General features: G+C 29.3%; 6 protein-coding genes across 6 annotated transcripts; 5 read left to right on the forward strand and 1 right to left on the reverse strand.

Moving 5' to 3' along the window:
- Positions 1-117: 117 nt before the first annotated feature.
- Positions 118-570, forward strand: LOC8265671 (S-protein homolog 21). Its single transcript, XM_002518132.1, has one exon. The coding sequence runs from the start codon at positions 118-120 to the stop codon at positions 568-570; it is 453 nt and encodes a 150-aa protein (XP_002518178.1).
- A 2,176-nt stretch (positions 571-2,746) lies between these two features.
- On the forward strand, positions 2,747-3,205 carry LOC8265670 (S-protein homolog 24). Its single transcript, XM_002518131.2, has one exon. The coding sequence runs from the start codon at positions 2,747-2,749 to the stop codon at positions 3,203-3,205; it is 459 nt and encodes a 152-aa protein (XP_002518177.2).
- A 5,038-nt stretch (positions 3,206-8,243) lies between these two features.
- On the forward strand, positions 8,244-8,762 carry LOC125371109. The gene has a single exon (XM_048379274.1). It carries the CDS (start codon positions 8,244-8,246, stop codon positions 8,760-8,762), a length of 519 nt encoding a protein of 172 aa, XP_048235231.1.
- A 2,552-nt stretch (positions 8,763-11,314) lies between these two features.
- Positions 11,315-11,833, forward strand: LOC8265667. The gene has a single exon (XM_002518128.2). It carries the CDS (start codon positions 11,315-11,317, stop codon positions 11,831-11,833), a length of 519 nt encoding a protein of 172 aa, XP_002518174.2.
- Positions 11,834-16,370: 4,537 nt separating this feature from the next.
- On the forward strand, positions 16,371-17,630 carry LOC8265666 (heavy metal-associated isoprenylated plant protein 28). The gene is made up of 3 exons (XM_015718579.3): positions 16,371-16,508; positions 16,669-16,744; positions 17,047-17,630. Exons 1-3 carry the CDS (start codon positions 16,503-16,505, stop codon positions 17,400-17,402), a joined length of 438 nt encoding a protein of 145 aa, XP_015574065.2. The 5' UTR covers positions 16,371-16,502; the 3' UTR covers positions 17,403-17,630.
- Positions 17,631-19,864: 2,234 nt separating this feature from the next.
- LOC8265665 (NADH dehydrogenase [ubiquinone] 1 alpha subcomplex subunit 13-A) lies at positions 19,865-22,903 on the reverse strand. Its single transcript, XM_002518126.4, has 3 exons — positions 22,542-22,903; positions 20,537-20,608; positions 19,865-20,424 (listed from the first exon to the last, which is right to left on the reverse strand). The coding sequence occupies exons 1-3, from the start codon at positions 22,754-22,756 to the stop codon at positions 20,280-20,282; spliced, it is 432 nt and encodes a 143-aa protein (XP_002518172.1). The 5' UTR covers positions 22,757-22,903; the 3' UTR covers positions 19,865-20,279.
- Positions 22,904-25,927: the final 3,024 nt, after the last annotated feature.

Below are 25,927 nucleotides of genomic sequence, written 5' to 3' on the forward strand. Positions count from 1 at the left end.
TTACATGAGAATTCAAGTAACTTTTCCAATCTTATTTTCTCTATAAATACACCAAGGCAATGGCCATGTAAAAAGTATTGCACAAGAAGCTTTACTGATATCTTTTCATTTCTAAGCATGGCTCCTACATTAACTATTTTCTGTCTCATTTTCCTTCTGTCAACAACTATTTATCTTCATCCAGTTCTTGCATGGCGACCCACGTTACTCGAAACCGACAAACTGTTCTGCATCAAGTATAGAGTTCATGTCATGAATGGCTTAAGCAGCAATGAAAATCCTTTATATATCCATTGCCAATCAAGAGATGATGATCTCGGTGACCATACACTGAATGTCGGAGGAGATTTCAATTTCAAGTTTCGTATTAAGTTAATTGGACCCAATACTTGGTTTAGTTGTGATATGGTATGGGGATCAAAGCATCAACATGTTGATGTTTTTAGACAGAAAGTTGAAGGACCTATGTGCTGTGCTGATGGTAACAGTTGCTATTGGCGAGCCCAAGATGATGGGATTTATTTTAGTACTAATAATGTGGAATGGATCAGAAGATATGAATGGTTTTAAAATGACACATATGTAAGGAAAATAAATTATATACACATTTTTACAAGTTCAAAGAAAATAAAGTGAGTGTTAAAATCAATATTATTATATAAAAAACGAGATTGTATCACGATTATTATTCTCGTATGTTTTCTATTATTTTTTATTTTATTATTTCAATAGATCTACCTATATTATTAAAGTAGTTCCTCTCTTTAAATTCTTGATTGAGAGATCATAAAATTTTTACCACTAAAATATATCTTTAAGAAATTATACTTTGGCCTTTACCATGAGCTTCTCCCTTATAGAGAGAGTTTCGTATTCAATATTAGATTTTCATTTGACATCATAAAATTATCACCCGATTGAATGATTTTGCATATACTCAATCTTAGTATTAAATTGTCATTTCTTTTAGATGTTCGTATATGGTCTTTTTCTTAATTTAATATATTTAAAAAAAAATGTATCACTTTAGGATAGAAATATACAAAATTCTAAATTTAAGGTTGTTTTAGAAATAAATCTCATTTTATGTTACTTTTAAAAGTCAAAAAAAAAAAAAAATTTGGTCCTATCCGTCTATTGGACTGGCAAAAGGACCAATTTTTTTTTTTATTTTTAAAAGTACCATAAAATGAAATTTATTTCTAAAACAATCATAAATTTAGAATTTTATATATTTCTACTCTAACATGATAAAAAAAATTTAATGTATTAAATTAAGAAAAAATCTATATTGTAGCACATAAATACTATTATTATATATGTACTTGACTATTTTACATAATAATTAAATTTAATTTAATCAATTATCTTAGAACTTTTCTAACACATGAATTATCGTAAAAAATCCATGGGATATGAAATGGTTATCTTAATTTATATAATAATTAATTTTAATTTATTAGTCGTTTCATAATATTCAACTGTATCGTGTAATAACATATTTTAAATTTATTATAATAATTTATATATTTTTACGTACAATAATTTTAATTTAATCACTTATTATAAATATATTTTTATAAATAAAATTTATTAAAATTAAATTAATCTTATAATTATTATTATTCCGTGTCCGCCGGTAAAATTGATAGACATTTTTTTGGGTACATCTCAAACCTGTTTATCCCTCCAATTGGTGTATATAATTTTTTTTTATTATAATTTGAAACATGTCCGCCAATTGAATTGGTGAACAATTTTTTTTTTTAATTACAGGCTCTATCCGCCATTTCAATTAATGGATAGCCTTAATTTTAATTTTTTTGTCCGCTATTTGGAATGGGGACAGTGATATCCGCCAGTCTAACTGGTGGACAGTATCCACACATGTAAATTTCTACCATAAATTTGAAAATACTTCTCAAACTATCCTAAAACTAAAATTTCTCTCACTTTAACTTTAAATTGGAATTTTTGTTTTCTAAATTCCCTAACTAAAGAAAAAGCCCTCCGTATAGTAAATGGATCACACATGAACTTAATATTACTACGAATGAAGTAAAAATTGTTATAAAGGAAGATTGTTCTATATATTTACACTCATTGACTGCCAATTAATAAGGGATTTGAAAATCTACATCATTAAAGAAAAGCGAGGACCAAATCTAGAACATAATTATAGTTGATTTTCTCACCTTTTTTGTCAGGTCACATAATGGTTTTCTATTATGTTGCCTTACTAATTCATTTTTTTTCTTTTTTCTTCAATATTCGTTTCAATTAGTATTGCATTTTCTTTTATTTTCATATATTATCTTTTTCTAGAAAATTCTTGCTCGAATTTGATGTATACACTATAATAGAAAAAGAGAGACACATATTGTGAATGTCTTCGACTTTAGTACTGGATGATTAACACATATTCATTATTTGAAGTATATGTCAGTCATTTATCGGTTTAATGTATAGGTGGGGACAATATACCAAGTTTAAGCAATGATTTTTCATTTTTTTCCTTTTATTATTAACTCTATATGTCATGTATATCTTTCTTTATAAATACAAAGCAATCTAATAAAGTTTGTAAAGTTAACTATTACATAATTTGCCGAGTATAAAAATTTTAAAATTTTCATTAGATTTAGATTTTGAGTTCGATCAGAAGCTGATTTATTAAATCCCTACTTTGGCTTTGAATATAAATACACATATATGAAAATCTTTGGCAACATACCCAATTCTAAGCATGGCTCCTAGTAGCTGCACTCTTTTCTCTCTCATTTTACTTGTAGCAAATTTTTATCATCCAGTCCTCTCATGGCAACCCCAAGTAGTTGAAAAACCAAGAGTGAGATTTTGCTTCAAGTTTACAGTTCACGTCATCAATGGCCTGAGTACCAATCAACACCCACTGTTCCTCCATTGCCAATCGAGGGATGATGACCTCGGGGGCCATACTCTATACAAAGGAGGAGATTTCAAGTTCAGGTTCGGAGTGAAATTCATTGGTCCTAAGACATGGTTCACTTGTGATATGACATGGGGATCAAAGCATCAACATGTTGATGTTTTCAGACAGAAAATAGAGGGATCTATGTGTTGTAATGATGGAGGAAACATTTGCTACTGGAGAGCTCAAGATGATGGGATCTATTTTAGTGTGGACAATGAGATGTGGCTTCTACGATATGACTGGCTGCAGTAGTAAAAAGAAGGAAAAGATATATATATATATATATATATATATATATATATATATATATATATGTATTTATCCTAATGTTCAGTTAAGAACAATAAAAGTGAAATTGTAATTTCTGTTCAAAGCTTTAATCCCTGAAAAGAATAAATAAGTTTTCTTAATAAGAGGATTTGTGTTGTGAATAGAAAAATAGGAGGTAGCTTCTAATCCATTCCACCACCATTGATTGATTGCTGAAGGAGCTAAGGCATCTGATGTCATCGACCTACTGATAATCATAAAATGAATGATGGTATAAAAGAAAGGAGACCCCAAATCAAATTTTACCACTAAGATAAATCTAAATTCCTTAATGCTAAAGAGTGAAGAATAAATTAAATGCACACGAATCTTTATACTCTTGCAATTACTTAGTGCTGTGTTGATCGAATTGTTCCATTCTCAATTCCAATATATAATATATTTTTGAAAACAAATTGTACAAATACCCTTTTTTTCTATAAGTTATCATAGTTTAATAGTCTGAAGTTCTTAAAGTACAACGAGAAATAAAGTGTTATAAGCTGAACTTCTAACCTTAGCCTCCTAGCTATCTATAATAGTTTATAATTTTATTTTACTATAGATCCAATGGTCGAAATAATTTTAAATTTATATGACTTTTGATAATTTTGATCAATTGTTTTAATTTTAATAAAAAAAAGTCTTTAAGTCAATTCTTAATTTTGATTATTTAATTTAAGGTGTCATGACATGAATAAGTGATATTATTATTACCATTATCAAAAGTCATAAAGATTTTAAACTTTTTTAACGGTTAAATCTTTATGATTTCATGTTTTTCACTTATCCTACCAAATATAATTTAAAATATAACATAAAGTAAAAGAATTAGCATAAATGAATTAAGATATTTTCAGAAATTTTTTAAAAATCTGCTTAATCCGTCCAAAAAAATATATATTTATATATAAGGTAAGTCAATTAAAACAAATCTTTTAATTATGCTAATAATTGTAGAGCTCCATATTTGAGATTTAGCTTAAAATAGTAAGAGTATTTGCTCTTGGAAGTAAGAGGTCTTGAGTTCGAATCATATGCTTTGCATTAAGTGAGATTTTACTTTTATAGTGAGTGAAAATGGATAATTACCGTTGCTGTGTAGTTCATAGCCCGATGGGTATCTGTAAAAAAAAATAAGAATTGGTGAGCCCCGTTTTTTTTTTTTTGGTGGGGAAAAACTGGAGCGTGAAAACTGGGACACGCCCGAAACAGAAAAACAAGATAAGATCACTCCCGAGGAAAGACTATGCCCGTACTATCACCAAGCAACAAATGAGAAATAACCGGAAGAGGATCAAACAAAGTTTGACAACCAACGTTCGAATCAAAAGCTAGAGTTGCCAGGCCAACAGCACAAGCGTTTGCCTCTCTGAAAATGTGTTTTACACGGATACACCAGTCTCTCTTGACTAAGATACCAACTGCAGCAGGCAGTCCCCGAACTGCTTTAGTGGACACACTATCGACAGCGGTGGAAGAGTCCATTTCCACTTGGATTCCACGAAACCCTAACGACCAAGCTAGATTGAGATCTGAGTAAAGCCCCAACGTTTCCGCTTCAAAGACTAGCACGAGCCAATCTTCCGAGAAAATTCTGCAATCCATCTACCGATTTCATCACGTAACAGACCAGCGGCTGTAGCAATGTTGTTGCGAAGCCCTCCATCTGTATTGAGCTTATCCACCCATGGTTAGGAGGATCCGTCCCACCTGACGTCTGCCAGAGTTCGAACTACAACTATTACCTAGTGTGTTGTCACCCAGATCCTTGTCCTGAGCCAGAGATTTCACCACACATTTGCAGGTGTTGATAATTCTATGAATAGGCTTCTCAAAATTGCTGGTATTAGAGTTAAAACTATCACAAACTTCAGGGTTAGATTGGGACAGATTAAGAGTAAGCCAATTAGAACATCAAGAGAAAAGAAATGAGACCAATGGTTTTGTTTAACTAACCACTGCCAGATAAATTTAGCGAATGGGCAATCGCGGATCGCATGCAGGCTATTTTCCTTCCCTCTTTAATTACACTAATTGTTAATTTGCCTACTTACCATAATCGATGCTAATATTTTTCTATATAAATCCTCCAAAATTAAGAACATATATATCACCACCAGCTCGTAAATTAATCATGTCTTATTCTTCTCCTTTAGCTTCCTTTCTAGCATTGATTTGCATGGTTCATGCACAAGAAGGATATCTATATATATATATATATATATATATATATATATATATATATATATAGTCCTTCTCGAATCAAGTATGAAGACCCCGAGTGGAACCTGCAATAAATCAAGACCCTTTTACCCTTAACAATTTTGGGCACCACTGCTTATGGAGCTTTACTGAAAGTTCATTATCAAACGTGAAATAACAAGGTTAGACAAGCACAAGAAATTCATATGTAGCATTTGATCAAGCTACTGATAGTCTAGAGAGAGGAGGTGTGGAAGAACTGGAGCTTGCTGGTAGAGGGCTAACAATTTTGGGGACAACACCTGAATAAGTAAAATCAATCATGGAAGCAAAATTATCCAGCATCATCTAGACCGACAAAGCAAAAAGTAGTTGAAGGCAGTCCTGGAAACAAACACCAAGCTGAAACCTGGAAAAGGTATTATTCTCCTCTCATCAATGCCTTCCAAGAACATGTTGCAGCAAACAGAAGCTACATAACCACGCTAGAAATACTTCATTCCTTCTTCTTTTTTCCACCTCAATGCACGCGTATAAAGAAAAGTTATTTGATGTGCTCTATAACTGAGTCAATGGCATTAAACTCAGCTCTTAATTTGAAGGGCCTTCTACTCACATTATTACCTTTACTCCATGAGATGACAATATCTGAATCGGATTCAACTTTAACTCCTCAAAATGAAGAGTGGGGTTTTGTATAGTAAGCTGTTACTTCCTCTTATCTGCAACAAGCTCAGCATAGTTAGAGTTAGAAATGCCGACAGAAACTCAGGAGCTGCACGATAAGAATATGAGTCTTAACAAAGGGCTATTTAACATCAATAAGAGATATTTAATGGTATTACTAGTGCTTTTGTTCACTCTTATTTACTATAAGATTCACTCTTAATTTTTCTTTCTTAAATATCAAATATTTTCTATCGTTCATAATACGTTTTAAAAGAGTTGAATTCTCATTGATAAAGAAAAATATATATTTTTATCAACCAAACTCTCATTAAACCACTTAAAAATTCACATCTCATTGTAAATTGATGGTATATAAAATTGGAAAATTAAAAACAAACATAAACGCATTATTTGTCAGAAAATTGAGCTTTGGCTGATGAAATTAGCATAATAAGTTAGATTTTGACCAACATGAGATGATGTTTCTCAGTTGTTCTTTATTTTATTTTAAATATGAAATAAAAAAATACTATTAATAAAGAATATTTACTCTAATTCTTATTAACATATATATATGGTCAGTCTTTTATACTTAATATTTAATAATTTATTGATTTATAAATTCTTTAAAAACTAACTCTATTAGACGTTGAATAATTAATAAAATTTTATTTATAATTATTAATTATTAGGAAAAAATTACAAGAAAAATTGAGATAAGAAGAGTGAAATTATCCCTTTTTTTTTGGGGGTATGTGTGAAGTTGGGAAAAGACTAATCTTGCACTCAGTTGTTAGACAAATGATAGCCGGAGATATTTTATCTTTGGACCATGAATGAATGATATGTTTCTTGTAAAGATAGAGACCTCTATGCTAACCCTAACCAACTTACCAACTTTACCATTGAATTGTTATTTTAGGGCACTTTACTGTAATTGATGAATAAGCAGGAAATGAAACACACATAATAACAGGAAGGTACTAATCTATTTATGTGACAGAAGAAATATGTGGGTTGCTACACGAGTCTGTTTTAATCGAAAAATTTAGATTTTTATGTTTTATAGTCTAACATATAGTAAAATTCAAAATTAACAGATTGTTTAATAAATTTTTAAGCCTATCTAGAAATTAAACTGTGGGTTTGCTTTATAATTATCAACTGTAGGGTCAAAATAAAAAGTTAAACCAATTGAATTTTAATATTAAATATTTTATTGTATTCATCTAATTCTTTCATCGGATTGAAATTCTGTAGATGCTCTGATTTGGATTTAAATTTCACCTAAATTATGAGAGAGCATTATTTTTTAATATATTATATAATATTGTGGATAATTTTAATTTTTCTTTTCTAATCTAGTATTCAGAGTTAGTGTGATTAATCTAGAGTGTCTGATAAAATTTTTATAAGCAGTAAAACAATACCTCAAAGTTTTAGCCTTATTGCACTTTTAAGACTTAAAAATTTGAAACTTTATAATTTTACCATCTTATAAATATACTTTTGTATTGAATAACCTCAGTTTAACTAGAGTGTATGCTAAAAGTAATGCTTTTTCTAATTGCACTTATACAATCTAGATATGCATTTATATCTTTTCCATATTCTATATATGTCAAGTATTTTACTTCTTAAATTAATTTAAAAACATTACAATTTATATTTTTAATAGAGTAGAGTGTCGTTATATTTTATCTTAATTTTATTTAAAATTAACATATGTATCTCTTGTTCATAATATTATGTGATGTCAGTATGATGCATTATAGGATATTTCTCTTTCTAATAATTTTACATTATTCATGATATTTCACATCTATAACTGAGATTTTATTACTCAAAACGGACAACTCTACTCTCTTTTTTAGCTTTTCCAACCTATAAAAATCTAAACATTTCACAACACATCTATTATTCATATATTATGTGATGTCAGTATGATGCATTCTTTCTACTAATTTTAGGGCTTTTCATGATATTGCATATCTAGAATTGAGATTTTATTACTCAAAACACACAACTCTTTACTCTTCCTTTAGCTTTTTGAACATATATAAATCTAAGCACTTCACAAGAAGCAACAACATTGAGTATTGCAAACATGTCCAAGTCTTCAGTTAATCTCTTCTTTCTCCTTGCCATTGTTGTAGTAAGTCTATTCATAACCCAAGCAGTAGCGGTTTCTGTACAAGACAAAGGAAAACACACTCACTACAAATACACTGTCTACATTCTCAATGGCTGTGAAAGCGGAATCGAGATGCCTATACATGGGCAATGTTTCCATGTAGGCAATTTTACCTTGATTAGATTGTGGCAGCAGTACCATTGGAGTTTCTCTGTCAGCTATACTAAAGATGTTACTTATCAATGTAACTTATCTAGGGGTTATTCGCGTTCTCAACGGCAGAGCATCATAGCTTTTAATCTTGATAGAGATTCTGATGAACGGAGGTGTGGTGGAACCGGAGAGTGTTACTGGAAAATCACTGAGGTCGGTATATACTTTGGCAACAATAATTCTACTTGGACTAAGGCTTATAATTGGTCGTCAATTTCTGATCACAATAATAGTCGTTTCGTCCAACCACAACAATTGCCGAAAAGTGCATCGCCTTAAATTATGTTATGTTATCAAAGGAAGGACTATCCTTATTTTATAGTCCAAGTTATTAGATGAATATATATATTTAAATAAATAATAATAAATAATATTTTTCAGGTTTTATTATTATTCAACAAATAAATTATGTAATGGTCATTGCCCAAACTGGGCCTAACTATCTAATATTCTATCTTCACTTTTCTGGGAGTCTAGCAACCTGAAGCTCTAAGTCCTTGACTTCTAATCTGATATAACTCTTAACATCCTGCATAACAGTGGTGAAGAAAAATAAGAGAGTAAGTAAAAACTCAGTGAGATGATAAAAAAATAACAAGGAGAAATAGACAATGAGTTATACATCAATCTAAATAATTAAAAGAAAATGCAAATACAAATCCGCTAGTTAAACTGTCAGAGGACGGAATCGTAAAATTAAACTACTTATTATCCTTACCAGTAATATTAGTAACGGTAATAATAATAACAACCACAATAATATCAATAATTAGAAGTGTAATAAAAAGTTGTACAAACTCATAAATGTCTTCTACTGATCTCTAGCAGTTTTGGGTGCAATGGATGTCTGACCTGGAAGCACTAAAGTGCAAATCCCTACCATACGTGAATAGAAAATACTCCAAAAAGATAACCACCTAGTATACGCTCCAAAAATATATGTATACTTAGCGTTGTCTCAAAGATAATATATTTTGATTAACACCCGATATCCAAAGTGTGATCATATAAACTATATAAATGAGTGTGTACGCTTATTCTAATCATAATATAATCCTTTTATAATAATAATAATAATAATAATTTAAAATACCATCATCCACTCCGAGGTGCTATAGAAAATATTTCTCATCTTCCTAATTCGAATTTTCCTTATTTGAAGAAAATTTCAGAAAATAAAATATTTATTATATAAAATTTGTGCATATGATTACATATATAATATTATAATATATATATATATATATATATATATATATATATTAAATAAAATTATAATGTTATAAGTTTATCCACTCATATGGTATGCAAGACTCAACCAACTATACTTTCACTAGGGTTCTTTGCTAATTTCCTCGGAACTATTATTCGAGTACACAAATCCTAGAATTCCATGCACAAACATATTTTAGAATTAATCTTAAATTTATTTCTAATAACCTTTAACCAACGTTTACTACCAAATATCTAAAAATCTAATTCTAACTTTTAAATTTCTAAACTTATTTTAGCATAATTCTATTAATTTTTTATCTATTTTATTTAATTAATTCTACTGAAAGTTTGGCAGCACATTTCCTATAAAACATACTAATTCTCCCTATAGAAACGGGTCCAAAAGCCTAACCAACTTTACCATTGAATTGTTATTTTAAGGCACTTTACTGTAATTGATGAATAAGCAGGAAATGAAACACACATAATAACAGAAAGGTACTAATATATTTATGCGACAGAAGAAATCTGTGGGTGTGTCTAACCGAAAACTTTAGATTTTTATGTTTTATAGTCAAACATACAGTAAAATTCAGAATTAACATATTGTTTCATGAATCTTTAAGCCTATCTAGATATTAAACTGTGGGTTCGCTTTATAATTATCAACTGTAGAGTCAAAGTAAAAAGTTAAACCAATTGAATTTTAATATTAAATAGATTTTATTGTATTCATCTAATTATTTCATCGGATTGAATTTCTGCAGATGCTTTGATTTGGATTTAAACTTTACCTAAATTATGAGAGAGCATTATTTTTTAATATATTATATAATATTATGGATAATTTTAGTTTTTCTTTTTTAATCTAGTATTCAGAGTTAGTGTGATTAATTTAGAGCGTGTCTCGTAAAATTTTTACAAGCAGTAAAATAATACCTCAAAATTTTAGCGTAATTGCATTTCTAAAACTTAAAAATTTGAAATTTTATAAGCTTACCATCTCATACATACACTTTTGTTTAAATAACCTCAGTTTAACTAAAGTGTATGCTAAAAGTAATGCTTTTCTAATTGCAATTGTACAATCTAGATACGCATTTATATCTTTTTCATATTCTATATATGTCAAGTATTTTACTTCTTAAATTAATTTAAAAATATTTCTAAATTATATTTTTAATGGAGTAGAGTGTCGTTATATTTTGTCTTAATTTTATTTAAAATTAACATATATATCTCTCTTGTTCATAATATTGTGTGATGTCAGTATGATGCATTACAGGGTATTTCTCTTTCTAATAATTTTATATCATTCATGATATTTCATATCTATAACTGAGATTTTATTACTCAAAACGGACAGCTCTACTCTCTTTTTTAGCTTTTTCAACCTATAAAAATCTAAACATTTCACAACACACCTATTATTCATATATTATGTGATGTAAGTATGATGCATTCTTTCTACTAATTTTAGGGCTTTTCATGATATGCATATTTAGAATTGAGATTTTATTGCTCAAAACATACAACTCTTTACTCTCCCTTTAGCTTTTTGAACATATATAAATCTAAGCACTTCACAAGAAGCAGCAACATTGTGTATTGCAAACATGTCCAAGTCTTCAGTTAATCTCTTCTTTCTCCTTGCCATTGTTGTAGTAAGTCTATTCATAACCCAAGTAGTAGCGGTTTCTGTACAAGATAAAGGAAAACACACTCACTACAAATACACTGTCTACATTCTCAATGGCTGCGAAAGCGGAATCGAGATGCCTATACATGGGCAATGTTTCCATGTAGGCAATTTTACCTTGATTAGATTGTGGCAGCAGTACCATTGGAGTTTCTCTGTCAGCTATACTAAAGATGTTACTTATCAATGTAACTTATCTAGGGGTTATTCACGTTCTCAACGGCAGAGCATCGTAGCTTTTAATCTTGATAGAGATTCTGATGAACGAAGGTGTGGTGGAACCAGAGAGTGTTACTGGAAAATCACTGAGGTCGGTATATACTTTGGCAACAATAATTCTACTTGGACTAAGGCTTATAATTGGTCATCAATTCCTGATCATAATAATAGTCGTTTCGTCCGACCTCAACAATTGTCGAAAAGCGCATCACCTTAAATTATGTTATATGTTATTAAAGGAAGGATATCCTTATTTTATAGTCCAAGTTATTAGATGAATATATATATTTAAATAAATAATAATAAATAATATTTTCAGGTTTTATTATTATTCAACAAATAAATTATGTAACGGCCTTGCCCAGACTGGGCCTAACTATCTAATCTTATATCTTCACTTTCCCGAACCATGGAGTCTAGCAACCCAAAGCTCTAACTGCTCGTCTTTTAATCTGATCTGACTCTTAACATCCTGCATAACACTGGTGGAAAAAAATAAGGGGGTAAGTAAAAACTCAGTGAGAGGATAAACAAATAACAAGGAGAAATAGATAAGGAATTGTACATCAAACTAAATAACTGAAAGAAAATGCAAATATAAATCCAGCTAGTTAAACCGTCAGAGGATAGAATCGTAAAATTAAACTACTTACTATCCTTACTAGTAATATTAGTAACGGTAATAATAATAATAATAATAATAATAACAATAATAATAATAATAATAATAATAATAATAATAATAATAATAATAACAACCACAATAGTATCAATAATTAAAAGTGTAATAAAAAATTGTGCACACTCATAAATATCTTCTACTGATCCCTAGCAGTTTTGCACGCAACGGATGTCTAACCTGGCAGCACTAAAGTGCAAATCCCTACCATACGGGCATAGACAATACTCCAAAAAGGTAACCACCCAATATACACCCGAAAAGCATATGTATATTGAGCGTTGTCCCAAAGACAGTATATTTTAATTAACACCCGACATCTAAGGTGTGATCATATAGGCTACATAAATGAGTGTGTACACTTATTCCAATCACAACATAATCCTTTGATAATAATAACAATAATAATTTAAAATACCATCATCCTCCCAGGTACTATAGAAAATATTTCTTATCTTCCTAATTCGACTTTTCCTTATTTGAAGAAAAATTCATAAAATAAAATATTTATTATATAAAATATGTACATACAATTATTGATTGTTTAACAACTTAAGAAAAAACAAATGGCAAAACAAAATTATATTCATTATTTAACTTCTAAAACATACACCAACTTCACAAAAAACTAGGTTGGAGTATCATATAAAATGGGCTTGCACTGTGCAGCATTTAAAGATATTTGGAGTGTTCAAACACAACAAGGCTCAGCCCATATATATATATATATCTATATATATATATATATATATATATTAAAGAAAACTACAATGTTATAAGTTTATCCACTCACCTAGTATGTAGGACTCGACTAACTATACCTTCACTAAGGTTCTGTGCTAATTTCCTCTAGACTATTATTCGCGAGCATAAATCCTAGAATTCCATGCACAAACATACTTTAGAATTTATCTTAAATCTATTTCTAATAACCTTTAACCAATGTTTACTACTGAATACCTAAAAAATCTAATTCTAACTTTTAAATTTCTAAACTTCTTTTAGTATAATTCTATTAATTCTCTATCTATCCTATTTAGTTAATTCTATCGAGAATTTGGCAGCACCTCTCCTATAAAACAGACTAATTCTCCCCGTAGAAACGGATCCAAAACCTACAGAAAAATTCATACGGCGTAACCCACAGAAATTCCATTCGAGACCTCAAAATTAAATTTTATTTTCAAATATTAATATTTTATTTACTGGCCATTATAATTAACTTTAAATATAAAATAATAATTGATCTATCTTACAATTTAGACATCAAAATATACTAATTATTTTAGGCCAGTAATCTTATTATTATATAGCTAATATTAATTCCACCTATTTTCTCTAATCACTTAAATATAAATTTACTACATTTATTTCTTCTAATTAAATATAATATTCTTCTATTAATATATCAATTATCTACTAATAACACAATTAAATTTAATTATAAACTACTCAATTAAAAATCTCAATTGAAACTTACTAAATTAAATTTCTGAAATTTCTAGTTATTGTTATTAAGTTCAATTAACTTGTATATTCCAATTAATTTGCTTCTCCTTATTAATATTTATAAGGCAACTAATAATAGTCTTTATAAAATTATCACATTGCTAAATTTACTCATTTTAATGACATATGTTTTGATTTTCAAAAATACTTTTATTTATTTATTTTTCTCCAAATTAATACTAGTATATTTTTAATCAACAATTTCTAAAATCATTAAACTTAAGAAATTATCCAAACACGTGCTGAACTCAGTCAACTCGCCTCCGACCGACGGAATCCAATCGACAATCCAAGCGCGCCTACAGACTCGAGACAATGCGCAAACAATGATTCTAGTATTTGATTCTCCGATCCAGCCTCCGATCATCCCGATACATCACGGACAGTTTCAACTGTCATTTTTCCAATGGAGTCAGATCGCCACGAAACCAGTGCCATCGGAAATCTTATGATGAGAGGAGTTTGAATGTGTTCTTTGATCATTAATTCGAAAAATCAAACTGCCCCTACACTATTCACATCGTCAGATCTTCTTTCTCCTGCCACTCTCATCGCTGCTCCCATTAGAAAGTCCTCAAATTGCTGGTCATTTAAAGACCAAGACAGCCGCCATTAGTCGCCGGAGTCGCCCAGAACGAGGTCGACAAGTGGTTACTATCTACACAGCCTTCTTACCGCCTATCGCCTGCTAGAGCTGCTGACATTGTTGCCATCCCACTCGTCGGCCTCTGTTGCACCTCCGGCCAGCTCCTCCTCCTTCTGCCATTGATGGCAGTCAAGCTTTCTCTCCCCCCTCTCTTTTTCTTCATTTTTTTTTTCTCTTTCTTTCTTTTCCTTACTTTTCTTACCCATATATATAATTAACCCCTCTATTCTTTAGTTACTAACTATTAATCCCTAGAAGTTCTTCTTAAACCCTCAAGCTTGATTTCACTCTTTCAATTAAGCCCTTAGTTGTTACCTTTGGGCTAAATTGAAACTATTATAAACATAGAGTTACTTATTGACCCTTGCCTTTAATAGAAAAATTACTAAAATACCCCCACCGATATACTTATTTATAAAAATACCAAAGTTGATAATTTCCATTTTAACCCATACTAATTCAATTATAATTTTAGCCCTATCTTAAATATAAATTTTAATTTAATTCTAATACTAAATTAACTTAATTAATCAATTTAGTAACTCTTTTTCAATTAAATCCATTACCATTTTGCTAATTAAAATCTTGCTATTTTCCATGATAAATTCTTTTATAAAAATATACTTTTTTATAATTTTTAAATATAATATTTAATTTATATACTCATATCGAGAGTAAATTTGAGTATAACATTTATGAAAAGTAATTTATCCTTATATAATTCACCTAATTAATTATTTAAGAAATCAAACTAATTAAATATAGTTTAATAAATCCTTTTTATTTTTATCTTGCACTTAAATATCCTTTTGAAAATAAGGTTGTCGATAATAATCTATTTTAAACTATCCCATTTAAAATAGAAATTCTTTATTCTAATCACATATATTAAATTTTAAAAATTTTAGTTTTATTATCATCACCGTCACAATTATTATTATTATTATTATTATTATTATTATTATTATTATTATTATTATTATTATTATAGTACAGGTGTTACAAATTACAAGCACCATTACTAAACAAAATCTTGTTTAAACATCAAATTAAGAGATCACTAGTTTTGAATTCTTTAGATTTAATTGTTAATCAATCTGATAATAAGATTGAGAATCAAACCGAAGTTTTCTACTATTTAATTCTTTAACTAATAATAAAATCTAATAAAAATGACAGAATCAAAACCTAACGACTTTTTAATTCAACTTTTAAATAATAGGGACAAAAGTATTAATATTATAAAAACTGTGGTCAAAGTAATTTGCTCTAAAATTATATATGAGGTTCAGCCATTAACCTGTCTCCTAGGATTCAACAGGAATTGCATTTTCCATACTGGCACCCAAAACAAAATGAGTATGGAAGTTCTCTGGGTCGTAAGATTGTGAATTCAAATTCCAACGATCTGAATCAAATCAACCCGAAAGAATATGACATTCAAATGGTTGTATAACTGGCTTTTTACTCCAATTCTCACACTGTGTGCTGCTTCTTCTCCTTATTCTTCTTCCTAAGAAATGATATATGGTTTACTTGTTTGGTTGGGAGAAGTAAATTATCAAAAAGCAAAAGAAACAGAAAAGCAATTAAACAAGATCCGCTGGAATCGCCATGTGCAATTCTCCATCACCGCCTCTAACGCTCAATATTAATTTATAGGTGCATTTTCTTCACATCACTTGCATTCACGAATTAAGCTCTCCCCATGCATGCAAGCTATTATTGTTCTAATTCACATGTGGCATTTTCCTATTGGCCTCCATAGGGCTCTTTGAATTCCTTAATTGATTAGTTGTCTATATGTAATGTCCCTCCAACGTCCAACTCCCACATGCAAGCCATAGTATAGAAGAAATAAAAAAAAGTCGGTCCATTATATTAAGTTATGTCATAGCTTATAGTTGAAGTGATAATGCTCTTGATCATATATATATTAGAGCAATCCATCAAGACTGCTATCCCAAGTATCATAACTTTTCTTTCAAGTAATAATAGATCATATATACTCAACTCAATAAATCAGCTTTTCGAATACTTTCAGAAGGCAAAATGACGGTAAGCATTGATCTTTATCCTTCTTTTGATCTACCTTTTTCTAGGTTGATCTATCTTTTCTTTTTCAACTCCTTTGTATTGCTCGTGATCCGTCCTTAATCAATTCTTGTATGATTTTTCACAAATAAATAGCTTTAACTTTACTACTTGTTTGATTCAGATGATAGAGATGAGAGTACATATGGATTGCGCCGGATGCGAGAGCAAGGTGAGAAGTGCTTTACAAAAACTAAAAGGTATACATCATCTCCTAACTGATTGAACAAAGCTTTTAGTCTCGAGTATGAAGAATAAATTATTAATACATAAATTAATGATATATATTTAAATATTGAAAAACTGACACTAAACCGTTACGTACTAATAATATATATATCACCAATATATGCATTAGGGCTCAGTTATTATTCATGAGAAATCTTTCTTGTGATTTTAGAATGTAAAGTTATTAGGTGGGCATGTTTCTAAATGGTCTGATTTATTATGGGAATGTGGTTGGAGAAAAAATTAAGAAGTTACCCTTTATACCCTTTCTCAGGTGTGGATGATATTGACATAGACATGGGGTTGCAGAAGGTGACAGTAACAGGATATGCAGACCAGAAAAAAGTTCTCAAGACAGTTCGAAAAACAGGAAGGAGGGCAGAGCTATGGCAATTACCTTACAATCCAGAGCACCACAGCCTCTCAAATCATTATTATAATCAACATGAAGTTAATGGTCCTTTAAACTATTATGCTCCTCAGCCTTCCTCTTCTTACAACTACTATAAGCATGGATATGACAGCAGTGATTATGGGTATTATCGTCATCCTGTTCAGTCTTCCATTTTTAGCCGCCAGTCTGGCTCAACTTTTAGCGACGAGAACCCTCATGGTTGTTCTATCATGTGATGTGGTTTTATACAAGAAAATGTTGTTAATAAGAGCTGGATATATATGTCTATGCACTTTCTCATTTGCTCCTTTTATTTTCATTGGAGAACTGTATGGAGAAAGAAATTAATAAAACCATAAGCTTGTAAATTTGAATTTTTAGTATGACTCTTGCTGTAAGGAACACAGATATGATCAGGATGGAAGTTTTGATTAATAAATCAATCAACAGATACTTTTATTTTAGCTGGAGTGGAAATTAAAATTAAATAAAAATGGATAATAACCATTTTCTTTTACTATTCTAAACATAAAGTTATTATTTTATTAATTGGACTTAATTAATATACCATCTTTCAATTATATTCGAATATTAAAAGTGACAGCTTTAATCCACATAAGTTGTTCTCTCCTTCTATTTATTTTTTTCCTCCTTCTCCACTCATTGATCTCAATTAGAAACCAATAATAACTATTGAGTTAACTCAATGGCATTGCAACTGTTATCATGAATGTAAATCTCAAATTGAATCCTTGTTATAGCCTAACGTACTTAAGGAAAAACCTAAAATGAGTTGTAAACTAAACTGGTCAGAGAGAAATAGTGATTTACTTGACTTTTAAGAATAAAGTATAAAATGTAATTTGTGGTTTCACTGTATTATATTTAAAATATATAGTTTTTTTTAGATAAAAAAAGACATGTGGCTAGACATTGTGACAAAAAAGGTATCCCACTGTTAAAAATCTCGATTTGTAAGGATTCAGCCACCTTCATTTTCATCAGTCATTATTATCAAGTTGCTCATGTTTGATAATACGAATTTAGAGTTTAACAACTTTTAATTCTATTATTTGACTGTTAAATCACGGTTTAAGAAATCATTAATCCGATTAGATCGATTTACCGGTCAAATAATAACATTTTTTGAATTATTAAGTTCTAAACTCATATTATTAAACACGAGACATATGATAGTAACCGCTAATCAAAAATAAAGATAGTTAAAGTCGATACTTTTTAATGGTTAAATATTTCTTTTTGTCATAATTTTTAATCGCATATCTCTTTTTTATCTTAAAAAAAAAAAAAAAACTAAATATTTTAAGTTGTCAAATAGTAAAACCACAAAATAATTATCTATTATTTTTATTTTTATTAATTAAGGTATTTTTTTATCTTTTCATTTTAACTTAATAGTAAAACTAACCAAATAGTTAATAGAATGAGAAATTAATATATTATTATAAATTAACAGAGGTAAATTATTAAGTGAAATTCTAACTAATGTAGTATGGCAAAATTTAGCGGGGCAAATTGCAATTACCCCATATAATTAATCCCAACAAATGTGTTAGCAAGTGATCTAGCGATCTGAGATACCATCTCGCATTCATGTATCCTAATGCTCCTCTACCCTGCAACCTAAAAATTGTAAATATGGTGTCGGGAAATACACAAGCAGCCTGCACCTACCTTACGTTGATCCCCACTTTAACAACACCATGTACTAATACTAAATCCTGCATTTACTATTTATGGACCTTCTTAGATTTGGTTTATCCCTAATCTTATAATTGTGTAACCTTACCCCTTGCATATATCTCCAGTTTAAATATCAAAAAACCAAGCAGGGCACATTATCCGGCCACCATGAGCCCTACTGCCGCCCAGATTTCCCGTATTCTTATTTTCTTGGTATTTAGCATATGCTGCACAGAAGAATATAAGGATTTTCTAGTGTTGCACTGCAAATCTAAAGATGATGATCTCAGTAGCCATATCTTGAAGGTCGGAGAGAATTTTCATTGGCATTTCGGGATTAACGTGTGGAGGACAAACGCTATTTTTATGACAAATAAGGTGGGGGTAAAAGATGCAAGTTTTGATGTTTTTAGGCTAATGAAGAGGGTTTTGAGTGTGAAAAAACTGGTTAGTCTCAGACACTGGTTTTTATCTTTCTGATGATAACTATACTTGGTGGAAGAAACATGACTGGCCATGACTGTAGAGCCCGTTGTTGTTGTTCTTGATATGAATAAGATGGACAATACATGCTCTTTTGGGCAATAATGAATTTTAGTTTTGTGTTTTACTTTTCATAACTTTAGAGTCAAAATGTCATTTGGCAAATTAATTCACGCCATTGGGGTAGGAAAACCAGTGTTTGTTGACCCAAGAGGCTGAGCAATGCATTGACAGTATAATTATAGACAAGCACCCTGACAGTAGAGGGGATTTGTCTGCGTTAGTGGCATCTTTTTCACTGCAACCACCAGCCCCCGTCACAGTTTCCAGCAGCCAATTCGTGTACAAAAGAATATCGTCATGAAAATTATGAATCAACAAAGACATTCTTGACTATGACAAACAAATGGTAAAACCACAATGGTGGCAACAGGAGGACACATGATCCATCTCATAAGATAGCCAGCTCAAACCAAAGCCATTAATCAAAGACAAAAACCAAGAAGCAAAATATTCTCCAATGCAAAGGATGATAACTAGGTCATAGTTTATTGTGATTTCAACAAGCACAGAAAACAGAGTAATTATTAACTGAACCGCAAAGGCCATGGAGCAGTACATATCAAACAACAATTATCAAATAGGCAAGTGATGCCTAGCCCCAAAGCAACAACTGAGATGCATTTACTGCCAAAATGTCAGCACTAAGAAAATGATCCTCTAATCTTATGCAATTTTTGCATAATTGGGAGATGATGCCAAGTAGAGAAATAAGACGCTTTTGATGCAAGTATTCCAGTGCATGTAAAGAGTTTGTCGGCTAAAATTTTTATTTCATGAGAAAGGAGACAACACCAAGTCACAAAAGAAACTTGGATCAAAATAAAGACTCATGACAATTAAATGTGCAGACCAACAAAGCAGTATCACCAGACTTCTGGGCGCAGCTCACCACTTGCTGGGGGCATCCATTTCCCAGAATTATAGACATTCTCACCAACTTTCCAACCCGGCACATCTTTCATTACTTCTGCTTCATACTCGAGATACTTCTTCCACTCCTTGACGAACCTAAGTAACAAAGAGAGAGAGAGAGAGAGAGAGAGAGAAACAGCAAGTCAATAGGAAAACTCCAATATACAAACAGGGAGGGTATATCAGGCATGGCAGAGGAAAATACTACCTTTCATCTTCTTCAGCTTGAAGAACAGGTAATATTGCTCTGCGGGCAGCATACTTCTCTTCCTTGAGTGCCCTGCAGCATAAGATAATTTATGTAATAATTTTACAGTTGCTGATCTTCCCTAATAATGGGCCTAAGCCTCTTAACATTAAGCCGGTATCATCAATTACTTGCACTTTATCCATATTTATCCATACATGGTGGTAAATATACCAGGGCATTAACTATTGAATATCTATAAAGTATTAATTCAGATCAGCCTGCCATGACCTGAAAAACTACTCTTTATAGCTACAATGAGATCACTGGACTTCGTGAAAATGCTGCAATAATAACCATATCTTATAAAAGATTACCATGACAGCCACACATACCACTTCAAGGCTAGGGATTGAACAATCATGCTCTTAGTCACCAATATATAATATTCTCTCACATTTAATTGATGAAAACATGTACATTTAGAGTAAGTATTCGAGGCTCCTTTGGAATTAATATAATCAAAAGGAAGATAGTCTTTCTGCAAAAAGTAGCTAAAGAATAAAACTGAGATGGCCAACTAAATCAACTTTGTCCCAGTCAAAATAAGCACCAATTCATTGTTAAATCTAAATTATATCAGGAATACATCATTCAGTGAGCAGATGTTCTCGTTATTAGTTTCAAGTTCCAATAATAAAAACATTCTTGTATCTTCAGGATAGAAGAGATAGGCGGTCCCTCAAATGATTCAGCATATAACTGCCCACTAGGTTGCAAACAATTGTGTCAACAAGTTCGGGATAAAATCCCTTCATAACAGAGCCTCCTTTGGCCATTGAAACATCCAAGTCTACTGTTAAGTTTTCTGTATTATACTAGCATATAACATGTAAATTTACCAAGATGCTCCTAGATCTATCCATCTTCCAAGATTCCTCTGCCTTATGTTGCTATATTTTGTGATGAACATCAATTAAACTAACATCCTCGTCCTAATATAATCACCAAGTTAAAATGTTCGATAACAGACCTGCACAATAAAACCCTACATTTGAATGGGACGAGTTCATGTTGAAAAACCAAATGTTACCTCGGAGGGTTAGTACCATCTTCTACATAAGCAACTCCTCATAAAAAGTCTAGTTAACACAACTAAAATGACAACTTCAAAGCATTTCTCAAGCAATCAAACCACCCAGCAGATGTGATTTTACTAAAAAAATGGTTTTCTTCAAAAAGATAAATATATAGCCATCATAAGGAAAGCATAAATAGGCTAATCTCATAACTTTCAAAATCAATGAACCCCACAGCATGCTTTCCTCTAGAACCTCATCTGGCCAGATTAAACAACAGCACACTAGTCGCTAAGTAAATGTAACTATGTAGAGCCATTCTGGAGATGAAGAACCAAATCAACAAAACCACTTATCCATTGAAAAACCATATGCATCAACCTTCAAAAGTTCCAAGTTCTGGAAAAGTCCTTCAAATTTTATAATGAATTAACTGTGCATACATATAAATGCTCCGAGAATTGCATATATAGTATCCATCTTTCCAACCAATTCCAACAACCAAAAAAATTTCTATAAATCAGCTAAATCCACACAAATTTATCATTTCATAATGCTTGTCAGGCGCAATTTCTAGCTCTCACTTCAAATACTCAACTACGAGTTTATCACCCAGTTCCCAGCACTCATCACCCATAACAAAATTAATCAAACCAAACATACCATCCAAAACATCATAACTAGTCACACCTGTAGTGTTGAATAAAATAAAATAAAAAATTAAACCAAGATGCCGACAATACCCAAAACACTACCAAAAACATAAATTCACAAACTTCACAGAGAATAAAACCAAATTGCTATAATCCCTAATTGCATGCCAGTAACAGTAACAAAAATCAAAAAGTTTCCACCTTTCCAACTCTAATTCTAAGAAAGAAAAAAAAAAACAGAATCCACATATTAAAATAGACATTCAAAAGAAAAGAAATAAAAAGCATTCGTACCTGCGGATCTTATTGCCCTGACCCACTTGATACATGCCATAAGAGAAAGCACCAAAAGCAGCAAGAAAGATAGCCATAGCACTGGGTCCTTTGCTGGGGATCCTCCGAGCATATCTGACCGGCGGGAAGCCACCTGGAGGAGGGCCGTCTTGAAGGAACGGCATGTCCTTCACACTGGCCATCCCTGGCTTGTTCCTAATCACAGCTTCTGTCATCTTTTTTTTTTTTTTTGTGAATCCGAGTATTGCTTTTAGATTTTTATGGTTTAGTCGAAGAAATTAAAGTGAATATTTAGAGAAACAAGCACAAGCAGGGAGACGATGAGAATAAATGGAATCTACTGCTGTTTGGTGTAGAGTAGAGAGGTAAGCTTAGTGGTTAGATTTGCTATGGTAGTTTACCTAGGGTCACAGTTGTGTTATCCTATCAATACTCTTTGGCAATTTCATTCTTATTTTTAACAATTTTGCAATTACATTTAATAAACAAAAATAACTTAAAATAACACAAGTTCCCTAATATTTACCAAAATTAAGTTTACCAATTATACTAGTTTTTTAGTTGCATATTGTATAAATTTTATTATTATAATATATAATAAATTTATAAATAATTTTGATGAAATCTTAATATTTTATAATTATTTACGGGTTTCACTAAATAATAAGAATTTAAAACATATTTAGTATTTTTAGTTACGTTTTCAATATTTGGTCATGTAACAAAACTAAAAATATAAAATATATTAATTAATTTATTAATTATATATTTGATTCTAAAAATATATAGATTATCTTTAAAATAATATATTACAATATAATTAGAGATGTAATTTATTAATTAATAAATTAATTATAAAATTAATATACAACTAGTCCAATACTCGTCCAAGAAATCATTTTATATAAATAGAATATTTACATAAATTAAAATTAATATAAATATTTATCGTATTATTATAAAATAAATTATTTAGATATAAATATAAATTTATATAAAAATATGAAATTCAAATTTTTAATCTATAAAAATATTTAATTTTTAATCGAAATAAGTAAATGATTATGAATTATTTTACAAAATAAAAGTTTCATTATTAGAGAATCATAAATTTTATAATATAATTCTATAAATAATTTTTTTAAATTTTTTTATTCACTTATACTTTAATTATATTTGAAGATGATAGTAGAATATATGAATAAAGAATAGTCATGAATAAATTGATTATAGTAATAAAATAATCTAGTGGTTGTTCTTTGGGTGAAAGTTATTTTATATGAATAAAATATGTCTAAATATATAAATGCATCTCTAAACTTATCTCATTTTTGCAATTGGTCCCACGATATCAACTTTAATTCAATTGGAATTCTCAATTTTACGGATTATTAGTTTTAAACCTTTCAATCATAGACGTTATACACATATATTTTACGCCATCTAAAAACCTGTAAGTTTGAATAAAATAATAATATATTAAAATAATGGCTAAATATATAAATGGCTTTTTGAACTTGTCTCATTTTGTAATTAGATCCTCGAATTCAACTTTAATTCAATTTGACCTCTCAACTAGTCGTTATTTTTAAATCCTTCAATCACAGATATTAAAAGCGTGTATTTTACGCCATTTAAAAAATGCATAAATTCGAATAAAATAATAATATATTTAAAATATAAAATAAGTAAATAAAACAATGAGTTTTAGTCCTTAAACAAAACTTGTCGTTTTTTGATATTTGTTAAATATTTCAATGATATAGTTATTGGTGTGGACATAGTGTGTGAGAATAAAAAAAAATAACTTGATGATAGAAAAGTTGAAGGATTACATCAATTTATTTTAGTCGTTTGAAATATATATTATATATATATTTATTTAATAAATTAATATAATAATTTTAATATATAATAAATAATATATTAAAATTAATGGAACACACTTTTCACAAGAGGTTAATCTAAAGTGCTTAACTTCTGTATGTGAAGGATTTAAATATAACAACTCATGAAATTCATATGCGCAATTGAATCAAAGTTGAGTTTAGGAGGGCCAATTACAAAAGACAAGCTCAATAGTTTAATTATATATTTTGTCTATTATAACTAACATCGTTAATGAAAATATTAATTTTTTATTACTACTGTCAGTGAATGAATTAAAAACAACAACCCGTAAAGTTGAGAAATTCAATTAAATCAAAATTGATTTCGGATGGCCAATTATAAAAATGGAACAAATCCAAGGATCTATTTATGTATTTAGCCGTAAAGTATTTATGTGAATTAGACATTAACATAGATGTACTGATTTATTAACCATAAGTTATCTAAATATATGTACGAGTCTTTACATTAAAATATAAATTTTATTTTACGAAATTGAATAAAAATATATAAAATTAAAAATATATTAAAAATTTGAGTATAAGTTTTAGAAAAAAAATACGAAGTAATTAATTAAATAAGAGAAAAATTATAAATTCTTTATAAAACTTAAATTAAATTTATAATTCTAAGAAGCGGATTATAAATTTTAGAATAATTCTTATGATGATAGGGTAAAGAAAATAATTTAAAGTAATTAAATTGTTAAGTATAAAATTATAATACTTTTAATTTTAATTAATATATATCTCTCTAGAATAGTTAATACATTTCTTTAATACTCATACAATTATTATCTTTTAGTATATAAATTTTTAAACTCACCACAATTTAAATAAATAATTTAAAAATTATTAAAAAGAGAGAGAAGCAATATATACATATGTATGTCAATGTAATTTATCTATTAAAATTAAATACATAATATTCTAATTTATTAATTACATATTATTAATATAAATTATAATATTCTATTTTAAATCAAAAATTATTATATAACTAAAAAATTTATTTATTTTTAAACTAAATCATTATATAATTTAGAAATTAACTTATTTATTAATAGATTAATTATAAAACAAATATAATAATACACAGCAACGTAAAAATTCTTTTAAAAGAAATTGTAACCAAATATTTCTAGATTTAGATTATAATAATATTTCTTGATAAATTAAGTTGTGTTTCTCTTACATTTCAATACTTTATTACCTAATAGGATTATTATTTTATAATAAATTATTAATTCTCAATAATAAAATTATTTTATATATCAAACTAGCTATTAGTATATTTATAAAATGTTATAAATTTATGCTACAGATTACTTTAATTCATTTTTAAGTTGCATCCTAAGTTACTTAATAAATAATTTTATTTTTAAATATAATACAATATTAATATTAAACTATAAAAGAACTAATAATATTAGTTTGTAAAATAAATAAAATTTAAAATTATTTTACTTAGTTATCAATAAGAATATTATAGTTTCT

The sequence above is a fragment of the Ricinus communis genome, chromosome 9 (assembly GCF_019578655.1).
Source record: "Ricinus communis isolate WT05 ecotype wild-type chromosome 9, ASM1957865v1, whole genome shotgun sequence".
Lineage (NCBI taxonomy): Eukaryota > Viridiplantae > Streptophyta > Magnoliopsida > Malpighiales > Euphorbiaceae > Ricinus > Ricinus communis.